This window comes from Eulemur rufifrons, chromosome 18 (genome assembly GCF_041146395.1).
Source record: "Eulemur rufifrons isolate Redbay chromosome 18, OSU_ERuf_1, whole genome shotgun sequence".
In the NCBI taxonomy this organism is placed as follows: Eukaryota; Metazoa; Chordata; class Mammalia; order Primates; family Lemuridae; genus Eulemur; species Eulemur rufifrons.
The window spans coordinates 58,765,762-58,786,138 of NC_091000.1; the positions used below are offsets into that span (position 1 = coordinate 58,765,762).

Below are 20,377 nucleotides of genomic sequence, written 5' to 3' on the forward strand. Positions count from 1 at the left end.
AGAATATTCCCCATAGCATTGTTTAAAATATCAAAATTTGAAACAGCCCAAATGTCTAGTAGCAATAGACAATTAGCTAAATATATTATTTTTTTGTCCATATAATAGAATTCTGTGCAGTCAATTAAAAGATTATGTAGATTTGGATGTATTCTCATGGAATAATATGCTAAGTGAATTGCTATGTGAATAAAATAGTTTCAAAACAGAACATACATCATGAACTCATTTTTGAATTTTACTCAGTACGTGTATATCTGCAGTAAGAAAAGTTTATCCACTTCTAGAGTAGAAGTGGGTAAACTTTTTCTGAAAAGGACCAGACAATAAATTTTTTAGGCTTTGCAGGCCACGTAATCTCTCTCAAGTACAAATACTCAACTCTGCCGTTGTAGTGTGAAAGCAACCATAGACGGTGTACAGGAGAATAAGTGTGGCTGTGTTCCAATAAAACTTTATTTACAAAAACAGGTAGCAGGCCAGATTTGGACCACAGGCCACAGTTTGCTCACCCCTGGTCTAGAAGAGAACATACCAGACTGCTTGCTAACAGTGACTATTTCTGGATGGCGGATTATGGGTAATTTCTAATTTCCTCTTTACAATTTTATACTTTTTTGAATTTTCTCAACTAAATTTAATAATGAGCATGAATTATTTTAAAAATATGAACTGATAACATGTTCTTTCCTTTTGAGGGGTGGTAGGGTAGAAGGCTTTGAGATGCCCCAGATGTGGTCTTGCATAGTTTCCTATTTTAAGATCAATTCTTATTCATTGTTTCTTAGTTTTTCTATAGGACACCACAAAACCTCTCAACATACATTTTAAGAAAAGGAAAGAAAGGAGGGAGGAGAGAAGAAGGGAAGGAAGAAGGAAGGGAGGGAGGCAGAGAGGAAGGAAAGGGGAAGAAACTCCAGCCCAGTCTCCGCATTTCAGAAAATCCCCAGGGGTTAGGGAAGGGCGTGACCTACCACTAGACACAAGTCACAGAGGGCGAGCTCTCTGTCAACCTCCTCCAGAATGGCAGGATCCAGGTTTTCTCCAAACCACACGACGTGAGGTCGCAGCAAGCCCCCGCACCCAGCCTCTTCACACCTGGAAGAACGTGATCCTTAAGCCACCCCCGAACTGGCCCTGCCAGGTCCGCTCTGTGGATCAGAGGGAGGCTAGGGGCTGCCCCAAACCCAGCCCACCCAGGTGGGTCACCTCGGATGCTTCTTATCCCCTACCTGCTCCCAGCCCAAATGAGCTTGCCCTGGATACGAAGTACGAAGTCTAACTGTCCTTAAGAAGTTTTTATCATGTCTGTATGCACTAAGGCAGCGGGTCCCCAACCTTTTTGGCACCAGGGACTGGTTTCACGGAAGACAATTTTTCCACGGACAGGGGTGGGGGGTGGGGGGCAGAGCTCTGGTGGTGATGTGAGCGATGGGGAGCGGCTGTAAATACAGATGAAGCTTCGCTCTCACTCACCCACTGCTCACTCCCACCCCACCCTTCATTCCTAAGTTTCATGGAAGACAATTTTTCCCTGGATGCGGAGGTTTTCGGGGGGCCGGGACGATGACAGCTGAGCTCTGTGGCCCAGTCCCTAACAGGCTGAGGACCAGTACCAGTCTGTGGCCCAGGGTTGGACCGCAGCACTAAGGTGACGTGTTGACACGCTGTTTCAGCTAAGCCTGATGTTCTCTTTTCTAAATGGCTTTCTCTTTCCCAGCTACTTCATTCCACTCGTTGGCACAACTGTGCTCAGTTCCCCAGACCTTGGAGTAATATCAGACTCACATTTGCTCCGACACCCCAAGCACCTCCTGATTTCATCAACAGCCTCCTTTCATTTCCTCGCAGATTCACCTCTCTCTGGCCCCGTCTACAGCCAAGTTCCCCAGTGTCCAATACCAAACATCTCCCACACTTCCCTCCCTCCGCCCTCCAGGTCATCCTCTATGTACCTTCTAAAGTCACCTCTCCAAACACCATGTCCACATTAACCTCCTCCATCACAGGAGTCCCCAGGACTCCCTATTCTTTCAGATGGAAACTTTAGCAATGAAAACCCTTATGTAAAAAATAGAAAGGGTTCTGTGGTTAAATAAGCCAGCAAAATATTAACATACCATAACCACTTTTTAGATAGCAACAACAAACAGGCTTTAGTGGATTAAATGCTCTGAGAAGTCCTACGGTAGAGTAAATGTATTTTAACTTTGGTTTAACATTTCTGTATTTATTTCAGCACATAACATTTTTTTTTTTTCAAGCAATGCCCATCAACATCGCATGGAATTAGTGTTCTATGAAAAACTTTTGAAAGTGCTGTTTTAATGTATGGTCTTGAAAAACGGAAATAAAAATCATCCTAGGGATTTTTTTTTTTTAATCTATAAAAATTCTGTTTGGACAAAGAAATGATAAGTATTTGAGATGACGGATATGCTAATTACTATGGTCTGATCAGTATATATGTATCGAAACATCACTATGTACTCTATGAATATGTACAATTCTTATTTGTCAATTTAAAAAAATTCTGTTTGATCCTATAACTTCCCTTTGCAAGACCTTTTATTGGCTCCCTAACCCTGCGTTAATAACACTGGTGACATTAACTGACCAGTTCCAGAATGCAGCCCCTATGCTTTCTGTACGCCGGATCACCGTCTGTCCCATAAGAGCTTCAGAAACTATCAAATTATCCCCCACAACACAAAACAAAAAGGGACTGGAAAGAAACCACTCTTTTCACCCTGGTTCAGTTCATCCTTTGTCCTTTTGCCTTTGGTCTCAGAGGTCAAGGCTGGTTTTTACATTTGTGCATTTGATTAAGAGGCATTTCACCAAATAAACGTTTAGGTTTTGATTCCTAATTTTCCTTTTTCTTGCAATCTGGAACACCAAATACAAATGAAAGTTTTTTTTTTTTTTAACCTACCGGGGAAGTTTCTCAACTGGGATTCTGGCATCTTGAGTTTCAGGTTCTGGAGCCCTGAAGTACATAATATTAGAAAAGAGAGAATGTCATTGGTATAATCAAAAAACAAAGAAATAACATAGCCCAGTAAGTTTGTGCATTTGCCTGGCAGTAGCACAAAACTCCTAATTAACACATGCTAACTTGGAAGGGTAGCAGACGGATGGACCCCAGGCATGAAATCCCAGTGGCTGTTCTACCAGAGGGGGAATCTGTGTGTGGGGAGGGCTGGAGTGGCCACGTGCACTGAGGGGGAGCTTCATGATTTGCCTTTATATGTCATCATCATTTGAATCTCCTGCAATGGCATTAATATATTATTCATATACCTTATACTGTTTTAAAATGGCCCAATAGGATTTTTCTCAATATTCTAAATCTATTGTCAAACGTTTTCCTAATTGTACTAATAGTACATATTCATCACAGATATGTTGAAAAATTCAGAAAGGTATAAGAAAGACATAAAAATTACCCATAGTCCCTCCACCTGATAATCCCTGTTAACATTTTGCTGTATTTTCTTCTGGTCTTTTAACTATATACAGATACACAAACACAGAAAGCGTGTGTGTGTGTGTGTGTTTACATACAAAGTTGGGATCATATCGTACGTAGTTTGGTACCCTGTGGTTTTCACTTAACATGGTAACTTGCAAGCAAAATACTTCTTTTATCATATGGCGGTACTGTGTCTAGTCATATTTCTCATAAATATTCATGGGAATCTTTGATGAATGTTCAGTTTTCTCACATTTATGTTTGACCTAAAGAAGAACACAACACATACTTATTCCGAAGTGCGGTGTAATTACCCTTTTCCTGATAACGCTGGACAAATTGGACTCCTGTAATTCTCAGCCACAATTCCACACGAGGTGCATCGAGTTTTAAATAAGCTACCTGAAATATACATGTTAAGCAAGTCCAGAGTTTAGTATAATGAATTGCCTCCATGTTTAAAAGGGTACAAAATAAGTTAGTTTCCATAATTCATTTTAGCGAAAGGCCTGCCCTGGGTGTCGTGGGAATGCAAAGGCGTGCAGAACTACTGAGCCAGCCATGAGCGCACCCTCGAGGACTTCATAACCTGGCGGAGAAGTAACTCACTCCATGACTAACGTGCTCCCACATGACCTCGGAGTGATGTTCACGTGGGCAAAGTGGCCAGCAGGGTAGAAGGAGCTTGACCTAAAGCTAAGGGCATGATTTACTAGCATATGATTGATAAAGGTTCAATAGCACGGGATATGTTCACAAAATTTTAACTTTGGTTTCATAAAGCTTGAATCTTTTATACAAAATCAGCTCAATAAATAATCAACTAACAAATGAAAAAAATAATTGTTAACACTGACAACCATTTACTGAGCTGGAGCAATAAAGGTGCCATGATTTATTAAATAGTTGCCGGGTGCCCAGTGGTGCTGAGCCCTGTACACGCCACGGTGGACATACGTTCTTCCATTCTGCCCACTGTTCCCTCTCTGGGGACCCATTGCCCATCTATCCTATGCTGAGCCGATGGGGCTGTCACTCACATCCCAAATCAAGCTCCACATGGTCCCATCCTACTACCCATCCTCCTCTGGCCATTGTGTTTGGTTGAAGGGTGGGTATTCGAGCCAAGCAAAGCCATCCAGGGTTTATTTTCCGAGGAGACACCTAAACTAGTGAGGCTGGAGCTGCCAGAAGCCACCTCCCCTGGCACACGGGGCAGATCAACTGCAGAGGGACACGGAGGCTGAGAGGAGAGGGAGAGAGGCCGTGAGGAAAAGATGACGTCAGCTCCACCCCAGGGTCTCTCAGTTTTGTGAGTCAATATACCTATTCTACTGGTTTTAGTGTGAACATTTTTTCTCACGTTAACATCTCTGAAATTCAGATGTGTCCAACAATTGTTACCGGCCAGATGACAGATGTAACACAGTCACTGCGCTTGCACAGAATTGTTGAAGGAGAACGAGGATCACTGAAATGTGGGATGACTCGATTGTTACTCTCAGTGACCCGACTGCACAAATGCGACCAATTGATATTTCAGCTAACAAACCATTTAAGGCCATTTCCAGAAGGAAAATGAGTTCTGGTTGTTTTCTACAACCCTTCCACTGATACTTTTTGGTAAGATCAAGAAAGGCCCAATAAACAAACTTGCAAAATGTGCAAAAATATGCCTTAAGCAAGTCTTAGATGAGGATCCCGGAGATAACAGAGGGACATTCTTTAGGAAACGCTGCCTCATCCAACCCTCAAGGCACGGAGCATGATGCTGCACAGAAAACACAGCCATCTGTGCCCTAAGTCCCTCAGAAATGACCTTAATCAGTTTATTGTACTCATTTTGTTTTATGAATGCACAGGAATGATATAATTTCTAAAAAAAAATCTGTGTGTAAATTTTAACAAGCCCTTTCTGTAAGTATAAAATGACAATTCTAAGGGATAATAAAACAGTATGCATGGTTTAGGCAGATTATATTCTAAGTGGCACATTAAAAACATGATGATGTATCTTAAAATTGAGGGCCTTCAGTCTGATGAAATGAAGGGTTTCGTTTATATTCTCCTAAATTAGAAGAGAGTTCTCGTCATTTGCAACTAAAAAAAGCCCCAACTAACACAAATATTTGATCTTATTTAATCCTTACAACAGCTCTGTAAGATAGGCATTATCATCTCAGGTTTATGTATGGCCAGGACACAGCCCATATTTCTGACATCACAGAGAAATGAGAAGGGCCCAGACTCTGCAGATGTAGGTACCAAAAAGACACTCAGTTGACAGGTGGCTGACTGCTCCTGGGACACAAAGGAGAGACAAGATCCAAGTGAACACCGCCTAACTATTCTTTTTTTTTTTTTTTTGAGACAGAGTCTCACTCTGTTGCCTGGGCTAGAGTGCCGTGGCATCAGCCTAGCTCACAGCAACCTCAAACTCCTGGGCTTAGGCAATCCTCCTGCCTCAGCCTCCCGAGTAGCTGGGACTACAGGCATGCGCCACGATGCCCAACTAATTTTTTTTTACATATATATTTTTTAGTTGTCCAGCTAATTTCTTTCTATTTTTTTAGTAGAGACGGTGTCTCACCCTTGCTAAGGCTGGTCTTGAACTCCTGAGCTCAAAGGATCCTCCCGCCTCGGCCTCCCAGAGTGCTAGGCCTACTTTTCTTATCTGGGTGACCTTGAGCCTAAGCAAAAGCCAGCAGCCTCAATGCACACACGCAGAAACAAACACACCACCCACCCCCACCCCGCTGGTGTGGTGCGCTACCTCTGGAAATTCCACACTTAGAAATGCATTGCCTGGGTTTGAAGTTTTGCAGACTCTTTAAATGAAAATGGCCTTGGGAGGAGCCTTCCTTATACACCCTATGCCCATGTGTGAATGAACGTGTTAGACCTTCGGTGAGAGCAAGGAGGGGAGAGGAGTCAGGGGACAAGAGGGAAGGGAGGGGGTCCTTCACGATGGAGGAGGGAAGCCAGAGGGACCTAAGATGAACTCCACCAATGTCACCATTTGGTGGGCTTGCTATAGCCAAGGGCACGGAGCCAGAAGGTTCCTAAAGCTCCAGAGCAGGCCTCAGTGGAGAGTGCCCATGGGGACAAAGGTAAAGTGAATGGACACCCCAGGATCCCAAAGTCTTCCTGCCGGATCCTGCTGAAGCCCCCTGTCCACAGCCCAGACCGGCTGCTTTCGGCTCAGCCAGGGCGTTCTCACCGCACGGCACCCTCCCCAGCAGCCCCGGAGGGAGGGGCCGTGCCTGTGCAGACCAGACACCTGGGGCTTTTGGGAAAATGCAGACTCTGATTCAGTGGGTCCAGATGGGGCCAAGAGATTCTGCATTTCTAACAGGCTCCCGGGGATGTGACACTGCTGGCTCCCAGACCACACTCCGAGCAGCAAGGATGTAGGAGACAAGTGAACAATGCCAGGGGGCCAGGTGATCCTCCCATCACCAAAGGTAGCTATTTAGGTGGCTCAGGGCACCAAACTGTCCCTGAGGGAAATGCCACAGCACCCTGGGGGGCGGGACAGGTGTTCAGCAGGGACAGAAGGAGAGAAGGGACCAGAGATTGTGCTGAAATGGCAGGACATGTGTTTTAAAGTCTGGTTCCCCTCCATACGTGAGGCTGAGCGGCCTTACCGTGGATTTCCAGAAGGTTCTTGGTGCCAGCCTTGCGGTGCAGCTCGTCGATGTTCTGGGTGATGACCATGACCCGTCGGCCCTGTCTGCTCAGCCGGGCCTCGCACTCGGCGATGGCGAGGTGCCCCGCGTTGGGCTCCTTGCTCTGCATGACCTCGCGCCTGTAGTGGTAGAACTCCCACACCCGGGATGGGTTGTGGGCAAAGGCCTGTGGGGTCGCCAGATCCTGGGGTTTGAGAGGAGGCCGGAGTCAGGGAGGAACCGGGGCAGCACACGCCCTTCCTCTCCAGATGGGGCCGGCGGCCTCGGGAGGGTGCGGGTGGCAGCAGGGCAGCTTCAGCTTCAAGCAGCAACGGCCCCATCCTGCGGCTGACCTGGGGCCCCGGAGAAATCGGCCTGAATCTCTCGAGTGACGAGGCAGGGACAGAGCCACCTGCCCCATCTACCCCTCGGGCAGGTCATGAACAGGAAGTAAAGCAATATGCGGGAAGGTATTTGGGGTTGAATATACTTATTCACAGAGCCCCAAAATACACAAACTGAATCGAATTTTGAGGTATACCCAGGAAAAACAGGAAATGCAAAATGGCCATAGTTGAGAAACTCTGTTTTCATAACTACAGCTATACCTACACACACACACACACACACACACACGTATCTACATACACACAACTACACTCACAATTACACATACACAAAACGACACACATATACACAGTGGCACACACACACAACTACATGTTTCAGAGAGCATAGGCATGTTAACAGAACATATAAAATATGTATTTTTTAAGCGCGGCTCACCCTCTCAGAAAGACAGAGCTCATCTAGGGTGAAAGGGCAGGGCAGTGGCTGTCTGGACTGGGAAGGGCCCGGGGAACTTTTAGCCATGACGGAAATGTGCTATGCTTGCTGTGGAGGTGCTGGTGTTACACAGGTGTGCACACCTGTCAAGACTCATCAGACTGGACCCACAATGTATGTGGGTGCATCTTATTCTATGTAAATTCCGCCCCAATAATGTTAATTTTAAAAAGAAGTATGGTTTCTCTATCAAGGACAGGTTCCCATACTGAACATGGGTGCATTTTAGTCTTCTCCAGAGGCCCCCTCTGCTTGGTAGCAACAGCAGCCTCCACTCTGCAAGGGAACACCCACACTGAGGGTGACCCACCCGACCCCTCCTTCCTGCTCTCCACCCAGAACACGAGTGGCCTGGAGCAGTTCCAGGTGTCCTTGGAATGGGGTTGGAGTCAAGTGTGTTCTCTTGACTTCTTTGCATGCCCACCAGCTCTGAGCCTCCCGGACACGAATGAGCACCCTCTCCACGTGCCACCCGCATCCTCTGAGGTCCCACCCCTGCTGCTTCTGCTCCAGGGACTGCTCCAGGCTGCTCCTCTTCCTCGCTGGACCCCCTGGCCTCTGCTCTTTTTCCTCCCCCTTCACCTTTAAGTGGATGACCCCACATCACAGCCCCCAGGCCTCACCCGGAGGGTAGCAGACAGGTGACAAACATCCTACATATCTGCCAGTCGTAGACACTTAAGGGAGGAAGGAAGGGACAGGTTCATGAACTCTACATTCAGCAAGAAATTACCCACTGAATAGGGAAGTCATGTTTTGAAGTCATGATTGCTTTCATTCAACCAACAAAAATCTATTAAGCACCTACAGTGTACCAGAGTTCTGGGAGCTGGAGACAGTGAAATGAATACAACAGGTAAAACCTCCCCGTCCTCCAAAACTAAGGATGCCCTGAGTCGGGATGGGAGGGGACATGTTCTATACAGCACCATGTGGGGGCCGCACAACTACACCCATTTGTTAAAATTCATTGAATCTTACACTTAAACTTGGTGATCTTTATTGTGTGTGCGTATGTGTGTGTGTGTGTTATATATATGTATATATATATCTCTCTCTTAAAAATTGGATTAACAGAAAAGATCCACACCCTCACAGAACTTACACTCCAATGGCCTTCACATAAATTTTTTAATGTCAAGCCCTAAGCCTTAGTTTTAACATGAAAAGGTCACAGAAGTTCTAGCAATGAATTATGTGAACCAAGGTTTTCTGATTCCACTTTAACACAATTACTAGAAGAAACTGTTATCTGAATAAATGCAACCTACACATATCTAGAAAGTAAGGAAAGTGGTTTCTTTGCTTAAATTTTAGATCTTAATCATAGGAATTTTGAGTCGATGCCAAAATCAAGGGGACGATGCGGTCACAGGTGATTTCAAATTTCTCCCTCTGGGCTTCAGGCACTGGCATCAGTTCTAAGTCAAACTCCGTTATGGCTTCTTTCAGAAGAGCCTTTTCACGTTCTGGAAACATACCAACCTGAGCCTGCCATTTTCTCCAGTAACCTCCGGCTCCTCTGAACGTCGGAACTCCACTTTCGGCACTAACACCGGCCCCTGAAATGACGACTATGTGCTTTGCCTTTGCAAAAAGCTTGCGAAAATCTGCCATACCTAAACAGAGAACAAAATCTTTATCAGACAAGTGTGCCAATGAGGACATTTGTATCCCATATCAATTGTATCTTGAACTTGACCTTGCATGAAATTATACTTTAAAATACTCAAACAAAAATCATTCCTGCACCATGAAGACACCGTCTCATGCAGCTCGATGGGTGAGTATACAGTCTCTTAAGGAAGCAGGGCAGGGCTTTTGGCACACACACGCTGCAGGCTCTGCATCGCAGCTCTCCCATCCAACCGTGTGATCTCATGTGAATTACTCGTCCTTTTCTATCCTCGGTTTGCTTGGCTATTTGATGTGCACAATAGTGCCTTCCTCAGAGCAGCATTGTTATGAAGATTAAAAAAGACTAATGGGTAGGAATCCATCTTCCCTCATAAAAGTAAAAACAAGCTTGTGTGTGTGAGTGCTGAGCTGAGGCCCCTGGACCCCAAAGCCTACCCTTCCTCCCCAAATTTCCCTTCCCTCTGGGGATCTTGCTAGTGCAACTTCCCTCGCCACGGTGACCCAGGGTGAGGACAAGGGCTCCCCTCTTGTGAACAAACATGGGCACGTGACCTTCTCCTTGACAGCTCAAATAAGAGTCAAACTTTTCAACAAGACACTACAGAGGCACAGCGTGTGGCTGAGACCAACACCTTCTCTCCCAGGCACTGTGGCTCTGCAGGCCGTGTGTCGGGTAAGTGCTGTGGCCCAGCAGGTGCCTGAAGGGCACAGCGATGAGCACAGGCTGCCAGGGGAGGAGAAACTCCCTCTTCTGTCCTCCCCTGAGAAGCGAGTACTGGACCTCACTGCCCGTGGCAGGCCCAAGCCACAGTAGCAGCGTATGTCCCAGACACGGGGATCTTCCAGGCGTGGCCGACACGTGTTAAAGCCCTGAAGAGCCAGCAGAAGTGGAACCGAATTCCTCAGCTGACGGAGCAGCTCCTGATCTTCCCCTCTCGAGGGAATGGCGACCAAGGCTAACCCCTGGACCGAATGAGTGTCCCCGGAGAGATGGAACTAGTGACAGGCAGGAAGGGGGCAAAGAAGAAAGAGTAAGGTGGGGACTCAGAGGCAGTTAACTTGAACACTAAAGGGAAAGGGGCCTCATTTTGTATCCCCGGTGGTTAGGCATGTTCTACTGGGTTCTCATACATGACTCCCTGTAGGCAGGCCTGGGACTTCCTCGTCCTCCTAAGCCCAGAGCCACACGCCACGCCTGGCTCGGGACAGAGACTCTCACTAAAGGCTCAATCCCTCCTCCCCTTCCCTTCCTCTCTGCCCTACAATAGACTACTGTGAAAATGAACAAAGAAGAAACATAGACTCTCACAAACAAAGAAGCAGAGAGCACCAGCTCCCTCTCAGGCTGCATTCCTGGAGCTCTCTGGTACCACGTTCCTGGCAGCCTGAGACTGGATGAAACGAAGGTAGCCACAACACGCCGTCCTCTTGCAGGTGTGACCAACCCAACGACCCTGCCGGTCATGCCAAAGCTCTGGCTGACCGCGCAGCCCTTCCAGGGACAGACTGGCGTGGAAAATAAGCCCACCTGGAGACACAAGCTGTCCAACCAGGAAGAACTGGGAAGCAGAAACCCCATCTGGGTGGATTAGAGTTTCTAATCTGATCTAATCTCTTGAAAGAACAAGATGCTTAATAAGAAAACACGTAAGTATTTTTCTAGGAACCTTTTGTGTGAATCCTGGGTTCTACCCTTACAAACACCCTTAAGGACTTCAGAGTTCACCCCTAAAACTCTCCCCAGACCTAAAGGTCTTTTCTACTCCAAATGGAAACTGTCATCCTACTGACCAATATATTCCTAGGTCAGAGTGACTTCCATTAAGGTACCACTTTAAGCAACTTCTAGAAACAAATAAAAAAGTCAACCTAAATTTGGTTCTTAGAAAACACGATGTAATATACAGTAATGTTAATGTGGTGTGAAATCTTTAAAAAAAGACATTTCCCAACTGCTAAAGGAAAACACGCCAGCATGTTTTGTCATTCCCAACGTCGATGGCCCACTTTTAAACAAGGTCAGGCACACACTTCTGGATCCTGCCACAGACTCCAGCAGCCTGCTCTGCACAGCTGTGCATGCCAAGGGGGTGTGCAGTTGAGTGGAACTCAGTTCTTTTAGTTCTTTTCCATTCCTGACATTAGGCAAAATAGAAGGAGGGGCTATTACACCTAGGCAGACTCAAAGCGTTAGGACAAGCGATCCAAAAGCTGAAAAGGAGGTAAAAAGAATTCAGCTTGGCCTTTCAATGTCCTAGTGAAGCACTGTTTCACAGGCCCATCTACAGGTCATTTAATTATAAAAATTTGTTAGACTCTATACTCAGACCAAAGCCCCACCAGATATGTTCACTTGTAGGTTTTCGTGACATAGGGCTACAAAGATTCTGTCGAGCAGAAAATTTAACCCCATATTGCCCGACAGGCAAGCACCAGCTTTCCTCCCCCGCAGAGAAGTGAGGAGTTTAAAGTACAAATCACGTGTGAAAAGCTTAAATGCAAATATTCTGGCAGAAGCAACAAAATGTCCTAAATGGCCCTAACTTGAGTATTAAGAGATAAGCTCTGACTCTGCCCCAGAATGGGCTCGCTTAAAAGAGAAGAGGACAGAGTGGCTTTCTCCAAAACCTTGCCCAACACATATTTTGATGTAGACGTTCCCCTTAAAGTGTAGCAAGGTTCGGGTATTTCACAGGTTCTTCACATGCCGCTGAAGATGAGAATGACTTACTTGAACTTGGACGAGTCATTGTCAGGCAAATCTTGGTTTGTGTGGGGGCTGGAGGTGTCAGGCCACGGCACAGCTGGGAAAACAGTCGGCTCGGGACAATCTGGAGAGGTCGCATCTAGTTCTAATTCTTGACGTGGGCTTTACAAAAATCACAAAAATAAATATAGTAGAAATAATCAAAATATTTTTATACATAGAAATATGCACATCTTTTTACATTATATATGCATACACATATACATATATATGAAGTAAGAATGCCCTTAACAAAAATCTTTGGTAAGAGATCTTCATGATATTCAGCCTCTAAACTGGCTGATTTCAATGTGTGTTCTCAAGCGCTCCTAGGATGTGCAGAGGTGCCCTAGAGCAGTGGTTCTCAAAGCGTGTTCCCCAGACCACCCGAGGTACCATCCCCTGAGATCTTGTTGGAAATGCAGTCTCAGGCTCCCCCCAGATCCACTGAATCGGAAACTCTGGGGATGGAGCCCATAATCCATTTCCAGGTGATTCTGAGAACCACTCAAATGTGAGGACCACTGCCTTAGAGGCTTGGGGAAAAGAGTTAGATTCGAGGATTCATTTGAAAAACTTCTTTTAAAAAGGTACGAAAACCACTGGTCTGTCAACTTTTGGCCAAAGTATAGTTTCCATGAGAATATAATTCTAACTGAGAACTGAAGTAGGAAGAGAAGACATGTACTATGACAACACATAGGATTAAGATAGGATTAGTGTCAGAGAAAGTTGTAGCACCTAAAGCGCATTTAGCAAATCTCTATCTGTACCTGAGGAATTTTATAAAAGGAAAACAAACAGAGAAAAAGACATTTGTATCAATGACAGTGACAATTGGCAGAGCTGACTTCCATCTAGTGGGCCAAATGTTGGCAGAACTGAGGATTAAAGATCTGAGCATATAGGAAAAATAGAAAAATAACACATTTCCCCAAATGATAAATCCCTCTGTAGGATAAGCTACCAAAATTACAAATGCATTGTCCCTTTGACCCACCAATCCCAAGTCTGGGGACTTTTATTAAGAGTTAGACTTGTACATGTCCAAAGTGACATATCTACAGATACTAGATTAGACCATTGTGGTAAACAGCAAAAGACTAGAAATAACCTCAGTATCCAACTGCAGGGTATGAGTTCAATCAACAGTGGCACATTCACATTATGTACTTTGGCTGCTATAAAAAAAGAATGTACATATGATTCTATTTACATAACATCTGGATAAACAAAGCTATGGGGGCAGGAAACATCAGTGGTTGTCAGAGTGGGGAGAGTGAACACAGAGGACATGAGGGGATTTGGGGGGGGAAGGCAATGGAATTGTCCTATATCTTGATTATGGTGGTAATTACATGATTTTATCTTTCAAAACTCAGAACTCACAAGGGTTAATGTTACTGTATGTAAATTATACTTAAGAAGAATGAGTATAAAGTTTCAGTCTCACAAAATCAAAAGAGTTTAGGCTATTGGTTGGACAACAACGTGAATATACTTAACACCACTGAACTGTACCCTTAAAAATGGTTAGGATGGCAAACTTTGGTATGTGTATTTTATAACACAATTAACAACAACAAAACAGAAAAACAGAAGAAAGTTCTTTCTAATCTGATAGAAATCCCCAGAATATTATGTTGAGGGGAAAAGTAAGATGCAAGTAGTGTTTTGAAAGAGAAAGGGAAGGAGATGTAAGACTATTACCTTAGTACTTATTCACATTTACGTTAAAAAAAATTCACAAGAAATTAGTAAAAAGCATTGAGTGTGGGGTGGGAGATTTATGTATGAAGAGCAGAAGCAAAGATTTTCTAATATATATGTTTATATGTTGTTTGGTTTGTCAATGCCTTGCAGCCAAAGGCCAGGAGCACACCTGTAGTTGAGCAGACTGCAAGAGACAGAGCATACCATGAGGAACAGCAGAGTGTCTCAGCAGTGGTCCCCGACCTTTTTGGCATCAGGGACTGGAGCTCAGGTGGTGATGCAAGGGATGAGTTTGCTTTTGAGGGACAGGTTGCTCAGCCACTGCTCACCTCTTGCTGTGTGCCCTCCCCACCCCCCACACTATGCGGCAGGGCTGGGGGTTGGGGACCACAGTCTCAGAACGTTAGAATGGATTTACCACAGGATTTGGGCTTGAGTTAAGTCATGTTGGGGAGGGGCTCACGGAAGTGGGGTTTTGCTCTGGATTGGATGCTGTTAGGAAACAGGATACTTCGACTGGATATGGTAAGGAATCTTATCCAAAAGGTGGAAGGAATGAAGTGAGGCTAAAGTGATCAGTCAAGAGGCAGCCGTCCCTCATATTAGCCAGGATGGGGGAGTGTCTGGCTGTTTTTGTGGTTTAGACATGTGCTTGTCTTTGAGTTCAGACATGATTACTGAGTGGTCTTGTTGATGTCCTGATCCATTGTGGTCACAGAGTGGCCCTGTCTTGTGCTGGCGCTCTGTGATGTGGTTTATGCTCAACAGGAGAACACCAAGGCCTATTGGATAGTGCCAGGCCCCAAACTGGGAGCAAACCAAATGACCCTCAACTTATAAAGGGGTAAACAAATTGTGGTTTAGTCACACCATGAATCCTATTCAGCCATAAAAAGAACAAACTGCTAATCCATTCAACAACATGAATGAATCTTTAAAGTGTTACACAATAGAAACTTTGCAGTAGAAAACCTGGCAGCTGTCACCTTAATCAAGTGATCAAGTTAACATCACCAGTAATAAGACAGGTTGACTTCATCCTCCTCCTCATGTGATGCAATGACAAGGGCAAAGCGTCACTGTGTGGCATTTCCCCCCCAATCTGGCAATGAGAAAACACCAAACTCTGAGGCGTCCTCTACAACAAAACTGGCCAACAGGCTTCAAAAAAGTGTCAAATTTCTGAAAGCTGAGAACTACCCCAGCCCCTAAGGAGCCATGACAACTAAGTGTAATGCGGGATCCTAGATTGGAGTTGAGAAATAAAATAAAGTCCTAAGCTCCCCAACTGACTGAACAGACCCCCCTCTTGGGCAAGGGGACCCAGAGAAACCTTAAAACTGAAATCCCAGCCGTGACAGGACTGAAGGTCAAACACGCCTCATTACACGGCTCCTCCTTCGTTATCTGCCTTCACGTTTTCCTCCCTGAGGGTTAAACAGAACCACCCCCCTTTGGAAAGACTTGCTCCTCTTGGATTTCAACCAACTGCCTAATACTGCTCCTCCCTTTTTGTGGTTTTGGCACTACAACCGACTGGCATTCCTTCCTGGTAAGGGGCCACCGGTCACAGAGTGGTCCTGGCCAGTCTACAGGGGATGTGCTACGCCTTTTGACACCAGACGGCTGCCATATTCTGAAGGCGAACCCATAGAGGGGCATAAAGCTCAATTGCGCATGCGCTTGGCTCTCCTTTCATAAATATTCATGATCCCTCCTACAGCTCGTTACGTATATCTATTCAGCCACTTCACCCAGCAAAAATTCCCATTCCTTTACCATTCCCTCCAAGTGCTTGTTCTCAGCTTTTGCCTGAGACTATGCTCCCTAGCCTACGACCTGGCCCACCTGCAGGCTGCAACCCCTTATGAGAAAAAAAGCTCCCCCTTCCAAATTTATAAACCTTGTCATTCTTCAGTTGACAGATTCAAGATCTGAAAAGGGACGTTAGTGGAATAACTGGCAGAATCTGAATGAAGTCTGTAAATTATTATAAACAGTACTATGTATGTAAACGTCTAGGTATACTAAATGTCCTGGTTTAAATCATTGTACTCAAGTTAAGGTGTTAACATTTGTGGAAATTTGGTAAATAGTATGTGGGGACCTGGTGTGATATTTCTGCAACATTCCCGGAAGCCTAAAATTATTTCAAAACGAAGATGCTTTAAAAGAAAAAAGTATTATGCTAAGCGAAAGAAGCCAGACACAAAAAGCTACACAGTCTTTGAGACCACTTATATGATCTGAAAAGGCAAAACTGTAGGTACAGAAATCACATCAGTGGTTTCCACAGATGGAGTGGGGAGAGTGCGGGGAAGCAGTGGAGCAGAGAACTGTCAGAGCAATGGGAAATTCTGTCTTTATTTCTGTGATGATTTTTCAATATTCCTAGAACTATATAATAAAAAGGATGAATTTTACATAGTGTGTATAGAGTATTTTGATAAACCTCATCTACAAATAAGCAGCAAGTGGACAAACTTGCTGAATACTGAATAGAGAGTAAGTTAGAGAAACATGATACAGTGTTTCCAGAACCACCTCAGGGGACCATACTGTCTGGCTGCCTGGAGTCATCTCTGCAGGGAAGGAACGCAGACTGGCTGCTGGGGGGGCGAAGTGAGCAATGTGATGCCCCAGCAGTTGAGAGGGCAACTCTGGGGAGCAGCTTGCAGACTCAGTGACAATGGGCATGCCCAACCAACATGGACACCACCCCAATGCTTGATTTAAAGGAAGCTTGGGGCTGGGCGCAGTGGCTCACGCCTGTAAACCTAGAACTTTGGGAGGCTAAGACAAGAGGACTGCTTGAGGCCAGGACTTCAAGACCAGCCTGAGCAGGAGCAAGACCCCCTCTCTACAAAAAATAGAAAAACTAGCTGGGTGGCATGGTACACCTCTGTAGTCTCAGTTACTCAGGAGGCTGAGGCAGGAGGATCGCTTGAGCCCAGAAGTTTGAGGTTACAGTGAGCTATGATGACACCACTGCACTCTGGCCAGGGCAACAGAGTGAGACTCTGTCTCTAAAAAAATTAAAATAAAAAAATTAAAATAAAAAAATAAAGAAAGCAAGCAAGCTCGGAGGAAATGGTTTGGAATGATCTTTAACCAGCATGGGCATGATAAGCTTTTTCTTTAAACTTCAATTTATTTGGAAAACCTCAGTAAGGGACAAATGAGGGATTTCCATAGTTTATGTTTTCAATTATGGAAACATTTAAAAATATACAAAAATAAACAGAATAGTATAAGGAACCCTTATATTCTGATCACCCAGCTTCAATAACTATCAAGAAAAATGGGTATGAGCCTTTAAAAATACTGTCACAGATAACTGTTAAACTTGCATATCTTGATGAAAATTGTGAAGATGAAGGCTCTCAATACTAACTTTAACTAAAAGCTTCATATATGTTGCATGAAGTTACCTATGCAACCATTTTGAGCTAAATACCTATCTTTACTTATTTCTCCCAAAGATGAATATGTTTTTTTCCCACTGTTGCTTTCTAATATTTGAATCTGAAGACTTCAATATGATCCAGACTTCCAATTTGATCCAGAAAATCCTTTTCTTCATTTGTAGGTTTGTACACATCAGGAACCATCCCCACTTACTGTAAAAGAATTTTAGGTAACTACTAAGTAAACTGTCATATTTTTTCACAGCCATGAATGCAGGACTATAAATGTCATTAAGAATTTAAAATCCAATCAACAGAGGCATCATGTAAAGCACCTAGTGTGATTATACTGTAGAGCTCTTCCGCGCAAGAGGGTCAAAATGATGTTTCTCCTGGACAGCTCTGACATGAGGGAAAATCTTCATTCTACTTTGAAGATGAGTGTTGAATGAATTACTAAGTATAAAGAGTTGTCAAAAACATAAGAACACTAAGGAGTTTTTAACTGTAGGATTGACACAAAATTTTAACTTGTATTATATGGGTAAAATGTTAACTAATTTTTCATCTAAGTTTTTCTATTGGAATGTTTCCATTACTGAGCAATAATAATTACTTTCACCATAACCATTATTTAAAATAATAAAATAGAAAAAAGTTTTATTTGCTGATGTTTCAACATTTCCAAAATCACTAATTTCTAGATTCCTTGACTAGGAAATGCAATCAGCAAGTACTTTTTTGGGAATATAGCCTTAGTTTTCATCTTATGTGAACTGTAATGTCCAATGACATACACACACTATATATGTATATGCATATACACACACGTACTCATGGATTGTATACAATTAAAATACTCTTTTTAAACATGTATATTTTTATTTTAAACCTTTCATCTATACTAACTTATGAATTTATTAGTGGAACCAAAGCTTTTCATGTCTATCTGAAGTGATGAATCAGTGACATAATTTTGGTCTCATTAGTTACAAAAACCACTCTCTTGCCTGTTTGATTAGTAAACATTTCACATGATTTTTAAAAATGAATATGGAAACTATTTTCCTAAATTTTCTGTTAATTTACAAGATGTTCTGCCAGTCAGTCTCTCAATAAATGTGAAAACAAAGTTGAGATTAAAAACAACATTGAACGACACCACCTGAAGTTATTCTCAGGACAGTAAATGCTCATAACATAAGGCTATTTTCAAGATGCTACCACAAGTCTTTACTGAAAGCATCCTCTGTGGCAACATGTATCTGTTTTCCCAGGAGGTCGGCAGAGGCAGCGGTTCTACTTTCCACAAGCTTACAACCTTGTTCAAGTCTGGAAACACTGCCAGAAGGGTGAGGGGGCACCCCTGTGAGAATCAGAGGCCAAAGGACTCAGGTTTCCCAGCCAGAAGACTCAGGGGTGAAAGCTGACCTAGGTGAAGCCTCTTACCTTGATTTTATCTTCCAGGTGGGAAGAGAGGCCTTAGGGGGGAAATAAATTCATTCATCAAACAGTCACTGGGAACTTTCTGGGTGCTAGACAGGTTCTCATACACTGACACTACTCCAAGTAATTTACTGATGCTTTTTTATGAAATCTGAAACTTACCTACCAAATTAGAAAAAAGGAAATATGTCTGTGTGTTCCCTGTGAAAAAGGAGGCACTCTATCAATTCTGAAAAATGTAATAAATGAAAGGTTGTATCAGGAAGTTCAGGGAAAAAATTTACAGAAAACATTAATTTAAAACATATGATCTTTAGCTAGACTAATAAAAAATGAGAAGACTCAAAATCAGCAATGAAAGAGGACACATTACAACTGAAATACAGAGGACCATAAAAGACCACTATGAACAATTATATACCAACAAATTGAACAATCTAGATGAAATGGATAAAATACTAGAAACATACAACCTACCAAGTCTGAGTCAGTAGGAAATAGAAAATCTGAACAGACTAATAATGAGTAAGGAGATCGAATCAGTAACCAAAAGTTTCCCATCAAATTCTCCCAGGACCTAATAGCACCACTGCTAACCTGAATGCTACCAAACGTTTTAGAAGAACTAATACCAATCCTGTTCAAACTCTTCCAAAACACTGAAGAGAAGAAAATGTTTCCAAACTCATTTTATGAGGCCAGCATTACCCTCATACCAAAGCCAGCCAAGGACAATACAAGAAAATAAAACTACAGGCTAATGTCCCTGATGAACATACATGCAAAAATCCTCAAAATACTAACAAACTGAATTCAACAACACATTAAAAAAATCATTCACTATGATCAAGTGGGATTTATCCCTGGGAATGTAAGATGGCTCAATATATTATATGTAAATCAATAAATGTGATACATGATATTAACAAAAAAAGGACAAAAACCACATGATCATCTCAGTAGATGCAGAAAAAACATGTGACAAAATTCAACATCCTTTCATAATAAAAACTCTGTATTCAACAAAATAGGTATAGAAGGAATGTACCACAACATAATAAAGGCCATACATGACAAGTCCACAGCTAACATTATACTCGATGATAGAAAGTGTAAAGCTTTTCCTCTCAGACCAAGAACAAGACAAGGATGCCCACTCTCACAACTTCTGTTCAGTGCAGTACCAGAAGTCGTAGCCAGGGCAATTAAGCAAGAAAAAGAAATAAAAGGTATCCAGATAGGAAAGGAAAAATTTTTCTATATGTAAGTTTCTTATATATAATATCTATATGTAATACAAATAATATACGTAAAATATATTTAAGATATATAGATAAAATAGATATATAACACACATATAGAAAGATATAATATATAGGCATACATAAGATATATAATATATAGAGATATATATATCCACAACATTGGTCTGGGCAAT

At 43.3% G+C, this 20,377-nt stretch overlaps 1 protein-coding gene across 2 annotated transcripts in view; it reads right to left on the reverse strand.

Moving 5' to 3' along the window:
- The window catches only part of SIRT5 (sirtuin 5), a 33,738-nt gene that overhangs the window by 9,704 nt on the left and 3,657 nt on the right, over positions 1–20,377 (reverse strand). For both annotated transcript variants that reach the window (XM_069493161.1, XM_069493160.1), the window contains exons 2-7: positions 12,359–12,496; positions 9,475–9,608; positions 7,123–7,348; positions 3,790–3,877; positions 2,936–2,989; positions 975–1,098 (exon numbers count right to left, since the gene is read on the reverse strand). In XM_069493161.1, coding sequence (XP_069349262.1) covers positions 975–1,098; positions 2,936–2,989; positions 3,790–3,877; positions 7,123–7,348; positions 9,475–9,608; positions 12,359–12,473 — 741 coding nt within the window. In that variant the 5' untranslated portion in view covers positions 12,474–12,496. The remainder of the gene's footprint in view (positions 1–974; positions 1,099–2,935; positions 2,990–3,789; positions 3,878–7,122; positions 7,349–9,474; positions 9,609–12,358; positions 12,497–20,377) is intronic.